General features: G+C 41.0%; 1 protein-coding gene across 4 annotated transcripts in view; it reads left to right on the top strand.

The window, feature by feature from the left end:
* The first annotated feature begins 294 nt into the window (after positions 1-294).
* Positions 295-10,766, top strand: part of pax5 (paired box 5) — a 44,793-nt gene continuing 34,321 nt past the window's right edge. For 3 of the 4 annotated variants that reach the window (XM_042097750.1, XM_042097727.1, XM_042097742.1), the window contains exons 1-2: positions 295-602; positions 10,211-10,376. In XM_042097750.1, the coding sequence (XP_041953684.1) occupies positions 557-602; positions 10,211-10,376 (212 nt within the window). In that variant the 5' untranslated portion in view covers positions 295-556. Of the gene's footprint in view, positions 603-6,165; positions 6,313-10,210; positions 10,377-10,766 lie in introns of those variants that run through there. The other variant, XM_042097735.1, reaches the window with a different exon arrangement.

The raw sequence follows: 10,766 nt of genomic DNA, 5'->3' as shown, positions 1-10,766 counted from the left end.
ATATCTTAAAAGTTAGAAAGTTGAGTGGAATTCTGATATGGACCTAACCTACCTTGTAAAAACCTGAGTTTTCTCTCTCTCTCTCTCTCTCTCTCTTGCACACGTGCACACACACGCGCGCTCGCGCTGAGGGGAGGGGGGGGGGGGCGGGTGTGGAGAAACTAAGAGAAAAACTTTGTAAAAAGGGAACCCTTTCTGTATGGAGACTTACAAAGTGTTTGTGTGTGTGCGTGCGTGCGTGTGTGCGTGCGCGTTGAAGAAAAGACATGGGCGCGCAGCACTTTTTTCAGTTTCCCCTTAATCATTTCACGCTTCCTCCGGTGCCTTTTTCCACCTAAAACGTTTAGTTGCAGCTCAATGAGCACTTGTAACGCCGCTACAGGGAGCGGAAGCCTCAAGTTATTTCAACCTACTATCGTCAAAAAACACTGTATCACTAAAAAGAAAGGGGAGACGAATAAAAAGGATCACTGGATAGAAGCAGGGAAGATTTTTTCTTTTCTTCTTTCTTTCTTTCTTTCTTTTTTTTTTTTTACTCATCGGCTTCTTACCCAGTATGGACTTAGACCACAAGCTTCAGCCGCTGCGTATTGGAAGGTCAGGTAAGGCCTCTTGTAGCCTAATCCATCTTGTGAATGAATTATGTTTTGAAGGATAGGCTACATTTTATGAAGATTACATAATGTTTTGTTTAATCTATTTTCTTTTAATCATAAATTTTAAGTGAAGTCACTTTTGAAAAAATCCAGTCGATAGTTTTGGTAAGCCTAGATAGCTCTATACACAGACCCATAAGTCGGTGATATTATGACTGTAGCCTACTTGACATTTGAGATGTTTCGAAGGTTATAGGCTAGACTATAAAGTAGGCTGTAAGACCTATGTTTTATACCCTGCCTAATGATAGAATAAAACCAGTGTTTAGGTCTGCTCACAGATTTAAAATGTTCAATACAATTTATTGTCTAATTTACACATTGGCCTATCGTTTAGTGCTTGGGACATCTAAGTGAAAATAGGCCTGCATCCTCAATATGGAATAAAATAAAGGATAAACATTAAAATGCGCATTGATTACATTATTATTCCAACCATTATGCCTTGCCTAGCTGGTAAAATAACATTTGACTTTTAAAAAAATTCTCGACATCTTTAAACAACTCAACGTGCTCAGTCTTAGAGCGACAAATCGAAAGGCATCATTATTTTTGAAAAGCAGGCCTGCATGATGGGGAAGTCGATAGAAAAGACACAGGCTATAGGCTACTGAAAACAGCCTATTTGGACATGCCGATTTAACATAGGCCTACATCATCATTTGAATTCCAATTTTGTCAGTTTTTAACTGCTACCAACTGAGGAAATTGTTCGCTTATGATGACATATATCCCCTACTGTCACCAGGCAAGGAACTTTCTCACAGACAATACCAGAGTAGGCTGAACTGCAGTTTTAGATAAGTCGGGGTAAACACCTGGCCTCCATCAGTTGTGCAATAGGCTACATATAGGTTTAGTCAATGTAGAGAGTGCCACATCAAGTAGTGTTGTCTACTCCTGGACGTAGCATAAGATCGTGATATGTGTGTGCACATGTGTGTTTGTGCGCGCGCGCCAAGAGTGAGAGAAAGGTGCCATATGTTTCGCTCACTCTATAGCCTACCACAAACGCCGCGACTAGAAATAATTTATAAATTCGTTATTTGACTGCTTCCTGATCTCTCCATCCTGGCAGATGACCTGCGCACTCTGAACGGTTACATGCTGCTATGTCATGTAGCCTAGGTCTACCCGTTTTCCTCTCGGTGTATTAGCCTACAACATTTCGATTATAACCCGACATAGCTTGATATTAGGAATGCATGTCAACAGTCGTCTCTCTGCAACGAAAATAGGCTCACAACCTCACATAAAATAGTAAGATAGCCTAAAGCACTTCTGAATATGCCGAGAAAACACTGTGAAAATGTCGTTAATTGTTTGAAAAAGACACCATAGACCTTTTAGTAATGTCGTTTATATCAGGTATACTCGGACTATAGCCTACAGTGGCCTAGGCATATTCTAGCCTAACATGCCAACCTAAATCGGCATTTGGAGCAATTATGGAAGTGCCGGATGTTGGGACGACAGTGGCGATGGCTGATGAATGAATCTTTAAGAAGGCCTAGCTGGGAAGTTAGGTTACAGGCACTGGCAGTGGACTTAGTTGATATTAGTGTTCAGCTGAAATCGTTTTTAGTTCTTATTGGATTTGTTAACCTCATCAATTCAGTAGACCTAGGCTATATTCTTAGTTTTATTTCTGAAACGAACAAAGTTGATAAAGAGTCCACGGTTTGTCTGAGATGCTCTGAGGCCCTTAAATCTTACCCTTCAGTAATGTGGAATTGAACGTTCTCGCTACTTTTTGGATTGTGACTTTCAGTTGGTCTACAAGGCTAATATATTTGTTTTTGTTTATTTTGAAATAAATAATCAAATGCAACGTAAACTTAAGAGATATGGCTTTCCCATTACGCGTACAGTCAGTGGGCGTGTAATAGCGCCGGGTTAACATGCGCTATTAATCTTTCATAGGTTCAACGTTCTCGAGCATGGGGTTCGGAGTGAGCGATGCTGTTTCCACTGCGCCTTGAACTGCTCTCTAATCATTATCACCTCTTTCTCTCCGACTGTTTTTAAGGCCAGACATTATGCACCAACTCCTAATGAATTATGGTAATGAATTTGGACTACAGGATTAAACAGTTTGTATTGTGATGAAAGTTTCTCCAAATTTCACAGCCTAAAGCAACAGCCATTTTTGTAGACATGATTGGCTGTTTTGGTTTTAATTGGTTGTGTATTTAATTTGCTAATCTCGTTTTGAAAGAAGCCTGTATGTTTTCTAGGAAAATGCGTTTTATATCATTAGTTTATTCGTGAGTGCAATTTCCGAGGGGACTGCAGATATTTATTGCATAAACTTTTAGCTAAGTAACGTCATAATTTAAAACAATCAGTTGAGCTATCTTTCGACTTTAGCCTACGTTACCTTACATATGTCAGAGGCCAGTTTAATCGTAAATCTTACGAAATCTGCCTCAGGTATATGTCGAAGACCCACGTGGTGGTTGTTGGAATCAGCATGTAGGCTACGCTGGTGTGGACTTTTCGGTCTGGCTGCTCAATGACCGAAAGTCCCCGTGGAAAATTATCTAGAATACATGCAGAACTAGGAGAACAATTGAGCAGCAAATATTGTCCTGACAAAACTAATTACTGGCCTCGTTTGCCATCACTTTGTTTAGTCGACAGGCCCAGGGTATGTCTTCATGAGCTTGTCTCGTAACACTGGCGTTACGATAAAGAGACGAGGACTAATGACCATTCTTCACAAGGCGCGCGTCTTTTTCGCAGCAGTGAGTTAAACACAGTTAAACAGTCAGAAGGTAACCACAGGTCCAAGTTGAATGCCGCGAACATATGCGTACATATGCCTCGCTTTGACACGTTCACTCTTTGGCTGTATTCCTCCTCATGTGCGCAAGTGTCAGTGAGGCAAGAGGAACAGTGTTCGCCCCCTCGTGGCACTGGCGGTGCAAGCGGCTGTGGAATTTCAGCCTTTGAGAGGTCGAACAGGCTACAAAACTTAAGAGTGGGCGTACCCTTTGGCCTAAATAACCGTAATGGACGACATAGTGAATATAAGCTGTAGTTTAATGTAGCCTATAACAGAAACACGGCTCAGATGAATGCGTTTGGGCCTGGATAAGTTTTCAAACATGCGACAGTATTGTTTTTTAGTCGAAGTTCGAGCTGCAGGGAGAAAAATACAGGACTGTTCGGTTTCATTTTTTTTTTTTTCAGATTGACATTAAACCGACATCTGCAAGGGTCGAAACTATTTTCTAAGTCTGTTTCTGAATACAATGGAAGTTATGTTCTTATGGAATGCTACAGGAACACAATTTGATCCATAGGTCGATTTAGGGCTGACATTTTGACAGTTCATTAGAGATAGGCTACTGCACACTCCATGAAAATATTATTTTAATAGACTTAGGCCTAGTTCAGGGCGTTGTTGAGATAACTTACTTAACCACACAATATATTCGTTTTCATAATGCTAAAGAGTTATAATAAAGTAATGGTATAGGCTTATTGTGCTGATATTCAAAGCCTACACAAAAATGTAAATAACCTAACTCAAATGGCAAGGTAATGACTTCTGGTTTGGAACCTTCAGGCAACACAAGCAATTAGTCTGTAGCCTATAGGTCTATCAATTAAATGCGCTGCAATGGATTTTGAATTGTCAATAGGTGGAATAGCCTTTTTGGCAAAATGTGCAAGGCATATTAGTGAACACAGATTCTGGGTAAAAGACGTACACACTTTGAATGTAATATCTTTCGTAGGAATTGAATATTATGGAGGCATATATTCAGAATAACTGTCAGGATTTGTCTCGACGAGGGTTTTTTGGTCATAGACAAACACAGCTCTGAATCTCATAGCTGCATGTTGTGGAGAAATGTTGAACTTACTGTAGTGGCCTTTATCAAAATGCCATTGGGTAGCAGGCTATTCTACGTGAAGGTGTGGACACACGACAGTGAGTGCCATCATTTCAAAATTGAAATTTAAAATAAACTATAGATTACATAGATTTTCGATTTCCCTTCAAAAGAATCCCACTATCCCACTGTCAAACATTTTTAGTAAGCTATTACCGGCTAGATTTATTCAAAACGCAAACAATAATTAAATCTAAAGTAACCTATTTACATGACCTCACTGTAGACTTACAGATATTGTCTAAAATATGTCTGTTATAATTAAACATGCATTTAAATCCACGGTTTTGAGAGAGTGTTTATGAGTCGAGATCCTTATTTATCAAGGGGCAGTTTTTAATAGGACGTCACTGGCACAGAGAAACCTCAGCAACCAATCATCACCCTGCCCGTTTGAGCGCAAAAAGCCCTGGTTGTGGCAATTTATTCGGAGAGCCCTGATTGGTGGATTGGTTTGAGTGACATTTTGTCCAGGGGGTAGCGGTAGATTCCGCGCGCTATAGCGTTGGCGCTGTCCACAAGAGAGCAGGTCCTGAAACGCGCCGTGAGCTTGCTCTACGGTCGCGAGACTCGCCTGGAGGAGTAAAGTCACATTTAGGCTAACCGCTGGCCTCTGCTTTCTCTACTCAACGGAGCATAACGAGAAACAAAAGCACTTGGTGTATTTTCTCTTTCTTTTAGGTTTGTTTGGGCTACGGTCGGACCGAGAGGCATTTCAACACAGACCGTAGGACATTTCAGTGGATTTGCTTAAGTGCTATAGAGAGCTGCAAACAAAAAGTGAACTTAACCTGCGTTTTCCACTCAGACTGGATGGCATTAGAGATGTCACCAAACAAGCCCTTCTATGTCTGCTATTCCTCTCTTTCGTTTTAATTTCATTTGTGGCTCACTTAAAATGCAGTTATTAGTTTTTTATTGGGACGCGCGGCTGCTACCCTCAGAGCGCGTAAAGCTAAAGGATTTTACCAAGGATTTTTCAAGGAAGAAAAATTGAGTTGCATTATTATATTAATTTTAATATTTTTGTTTTCTCTTTTTTGCTTGGAAACGTACCATTCTGGATCTGCAGTCTCCATCAATGGATAGTGCTGAAAGGTTGAATGACCGGAGAGGAAATATCGGTTAACTGCGCTTTGATATAAGTTCCGTGCTTCCTTACCGCTTCTTTAGACACAGTTCACGGCGCAGTCATCGGAGCGAGAAGGCAAGGATACACTCAAGCGAAACCCAAATCTGTTCGTGACAAAACAAATAACCCAGTCACAGTCGGACTTTTATTAGCTGATTGGGCCTAGGGTACTTATGGTGGACATATTGCTATTAATATTATTTTCGTATTATGTTAAATTGCCATGACAAGCTAATGAACAGATCACAGATCATTTTTTGTCGCGGACGTGGAGTCGTCATGAATCAAGACCATGTCTCAACAGTAGTCTTCTTCTATTAAGTATAACATATTCAAACAAAATATCAACCAAAAGTGCTACGGTTTCCAATGGGAATAGAATTCGATAGCTAATTCCATCAGTTTCATCAGTTTATTTTCACAGATTTTGTATTTTTTTTGTTTTCGAACAAAACACAAATAAACGAGACAAACGAAAACAAAATTCGTTTTAACCCATAGTAAGGCCTAAAGACCGGCCTGAGGCCTCATAAGGACATTAAACCTACAAGCAGGGGTCCCACGGAGGAATCACTGATGGAGATCCACTGCAAACACGACCCGTTCGCAGCCATGCACAGTAAGACATTTTATTGCTGCATTCTTGAAATAAGCTGTGATCATTTTCTGCAAATAATCTAATGTGTGATAATTTTCTGCAAATAATCTAATCCGTTTCCCAACGGACTTTACAGAGGCAAAACAAATATTTTTTGAAAGTAAGGGGAGCAGATAAAACTTTATAACGGCCCCGGGCTTCCTCAAATGGACAAGAGTTAGGCTTTGTATTATTGCCCGTTTTTAAGGCATAAGTACAAGATCAGCACAAGATCAGTCACTTTAGCCATATTTAGGGTTAAATGTTTTTCGTTGTGTCAGCGTGCCGGGGGCTCCTCATTGTCTTCACCCCTTGTAAGCGATCTAGTCACCCGACGGGTGTCACGCCACGAACAGCGACCGGGTCTTTCACCAAAAGATGAACTTGACCCAATATCCAAGACACAAACGGTAGGCTAAGGTTAAGAAACACAGCAAGTGCATGGGCTCAACTGAGAATAGGGAAAGCGCAAATAGTGGAAAACAGTACCGTTCATGTCTTTTCAAGGCCCTTCACTCTCTCCCTGTGTGTGTGTGTGTGTGTGTGTGTGTGTGTGTGTCTGTATCTGTGCGCGCGCGCAATAATAACCCGTTGTGAAATGGATCTGATTGTTGCCTAACAATTGTGCATAACATTAATCAGCTGTTCGGAAGTTAATGTATAATCTTGAAATACATGGTAAAAACTTGTCGGTACCACAGCTTGGGTAATTTCTTAGACGTTTTGGGAATGAAAAGTATGACTGGCAGTGCGGTCTGTTATTGAGAGAGAGAGAGAGGGAGGGAGAGAGAGAGAGAGAGAGAGAGAGAGGGAGGGAGAGAGAGAGAGAGAGATCCATGACACGTAATGATGTTCTCTAAACTCGAGTTAAATGCTGGATTAGACATACACATTCAAGGCTAGAACTAATCACGTATCTGTCTTCCTTGACTTTAACCTGCAACCGAATAGCATTTACCCCTTATGCCCTCTCCCCCGTCCTTGGGAAAAACAAGAGCGTGATATAACTACGCACAACACACAAAGAGCTACTTTACTGTGTAAACTAGCTCTCCTCTTCTGTGTGTGTATGGTAGGCCAGTGCCTTATTTCCGTTTATTTATATCAAACGGCATGCAAAATCTTGTAGGCCATTGGACCAAGGCCACACGATTAATTAACCCACCGTCATTATTCAGCTAATAAAAACGAATCCTGCACAAGCAGGCCATTATAACCTGGCACGCTTGCTCTGGACACAATAATAGTCCTGTTTCATTGCCTTGAAAAGTAATAAGAAAGATCATTCTTAAAATGTCTCATTGCATATTAGGGCTAATTATGATAGATTGTTTTCATCGCTCGGTCTTTCAGCAAGTTTAATTTTTCAATTTTTCAAAATTTCTCTCAAGCTAAAGTGAACATTCTTCGTCGTTTGCAGCATTAATTTTGTATGGTGTAAAATAACTTTATGAGTAGAACATACCAAACTGATTAGTCTACTAGTTTGTAGGCCTACTGCTGCGTAACTCGGTTTATCAACTAAACCCTGACCTGAACAAACTCAGACAGAACAAAATTACATTTGCGCATTTCATTGGCGCATTTCATGTGTTTGTCGAGTTGTCTGGATCATAAGAGATCAACTGGAAAAGTGTAACCTGCAGAATGTAATTTTGCATTCAAAACTTTTTAAAACCGTAACATGCCGTATTTATGTCCAAGATATTTCCGACCGCTGAGTGGTGAAATAAGATGGAGATAGAAGATAATAGTAGAATATTGACGCTAAATAGTCTTTATTCTCGAGGTGGAGGAGCTGTGGCGTGCCTAGCCTGTTAATCAACAATATAGTTATTAAATCATTCCCTGAGCAAGGACAAATTTGAAGACAAATTACCACTAAATGAGAAACTAAAGCAGATGTAAAACTAATTAGGAGCTCAGGATATGGCACCCTTCAGTCCCTATACTCTCTTCACCATGAAACCAAAACTATGGAAAAACTGAAATTATTAGACTAGGCTACTAACAAACAGTAGTCTGTTAAGTATATAAATGGACAATTAAATATTTTGAGACACATAGAAATAGGTCAATATATAAATCTTCAAAGTTGATAGATAGCTCATACATCATCCATTTTCTTTTCCATACAACTACTGTTTGTTTTTGAGATGTGCTTCAATGTGAAATACATTTAAATGGGTCTCTTTAACTCAATAGTAGCTGTTTAATTCAATAGTAGATGTCTACTGAAGTGACAAGTGTTCAAAAGTTAAAGGTGTAGAAAGGGAAGAATGAGAGCCTCTCTGTGTGTTGCTTACATGTGTGTGTGTGTGTGTGTGTGTGTGTGTGTGTGTGTGTGTGTGTGTGTGTGTGTGTGTGTGTGTGTGCATTTACTGTACAGTATGTGTATAATGGTGTAGTGAGGCAGGCTGAGGACTAAGCGTTGTGGAGAGCAGATGTGGGCATAACATGAAGATAAGATAACAAAAATCTCAGAAATATGTATTGTTTTCATTATTGCAGTCAAACTACACAATATGGAAGCAACACCAATTCTGCTTTGTAAATGCTAAGGTAGACAGGAGTTGTTAAATGCACAGCCCTGTCCCACTCTCTGCTGCTGCTGGGTTCATATGTGTCAGAGCAAATGCATGGGAGGCCTTCAGTCCTTGCAATGAGCAATTCTCTTGAAAGAGGGGACAGAAAACCTGTCGAAACATCCACCCTGTGTTTTCTCAGCTCAGGTTATCAGTTGAAATGTACACAGACAGACACACACCCATACACGCACACGCGTGCGCGCACACACGCGCGCACACGCACACACACACACACACACACACACACACACACACACACACACACACACACACACACACACACACACACACACACACACACAGCATTATTGTGTCAGTTCTGTCTGTTTGTTTTGGCTGAGACAGATGCAGGGCAGGTTCTGGGGTGAGTTTTTTCATTCATACTAGAGTCATATTTAAAAATCTATTACTCCCTTTAGCCTGGATTACAGCCTCAAACCCTTCCAGGCGCGCTCTCTCTCTCTCTCTCTCTCTCTCTCTCTCTCTATCTCTCTCTCTCTGTGATAGGTGGATGTTAGGTGGATGTATTTACCCTACAGAAGCAATCAGTATGTTAATATGATGGAGTAACTGGATTACTGCACGGAGTCCTGCAGCAGAATATTTTATAGATCTCATGGTGTCTGTGTGTGTGTGTGTGTGTCTGTGTGTGTGTGTGTGTGTGTGTGTGTGTGTGTGTGTGTGTGTGTGTGTGTGTTACCATTTCTCTGTTGATACAGTGATACATACACACACTTACAGGCATGAGCGTGTGTCAAAGGGAAAAAAGGAGCTGTTGATGCTAATTCACACACACTGGGAAAACAAAAATAGATGCATTTAATTCATATTTTTCTGACATGTGCTGTGTTTAAATGTATGGTTATGTTTGTATCTTAGATTTTCCATTTTTATGTGTACATATTTGTATGTGTGTGTGTGTGTGAGAGAGAGAGAGAGAGAGAGAGAGAGAAAGAGACAGAGAGAGACGGATGGCTGTGATTTATTAATAATTCAGTAATTCTATCCCACGCAAAAGATACATAGGACTTTCAGATACATATCCTCTTAATGATTGCACAGATATACAGTACATAGCAATTAGTGCATGTCCTCCTTGCACATCAAACCCATGCTATAGATTTGTTGCTGGTGTGCATTACCTGTCTAGCTACAGGGACACCATGGATATTTTTCATCCCAATTACAACAACCTTTTCCTTCCTCCAGGGTCTGCTTACCTGCCTGTGCTTTCTAGCTTGTAACATTTGCCTCTGCGTTCCCTCTCTCTGTTGCCTGTACTTGCTCTGCAGGGCACGGGGGTGTAAACCAGCTGGGCGGGGTGTTTGTGAATGGCCGGCCCCTGCCTGATGTGGTGCGGCAGCGGATAGTGGAGCTGGCTCACCAGGGGGTTCGGCCCTGTGACATCTCCAGACAGCTCAGAGTCAGTCATGGCTGTGTAAGCAAGATACTGGGCAGGTAAGGAGTTCACGTACCTGTACGCCCACACAAACATACACCCATCCTTCTCTGTCTCTGTCTCTCTCTCTCTCCCTTCTTCAATTTCATGCATGGGCATAATCACACACACACACACACACACACACACACACACACACACACACACACACACACACACACGGATATGTATAGGGTCTGGCATGCCTCTGCTCCAAATGATTGATTACTGATTACTTATTAAAACTACTAGCTGTCCTATAAAACCAAGCTCAGTGAAGTTGAGTAACTGATGGTTTATTCTCCCAGAGGTGAAGATGTTTCTATAGCCCATCTTGCAGTGGAATATGGAATTTTCTCAATCTCTCTTTTCCCCCCAATCCCCCCTCTGATAACCTGCTTTATTCTTTC

Source organism: Alosa sapidissima, chromosome 1 (genome assembly GCF_018492685.1).
Source record: "Alosa sapidissima isolate fAloSap1 chromosome 1, fAloSap1.pri, whole genome shotgun sequence".
Lineage (NCBI taxonomy): Eukaryota > Metazoa > Chordata > Actinopteri > Clupeiformes > Clupeidae > Alosa > Alosa sapidissima.
This window is presented reverse-complemented; position numbering and strand designations above follow the sequence as displayed.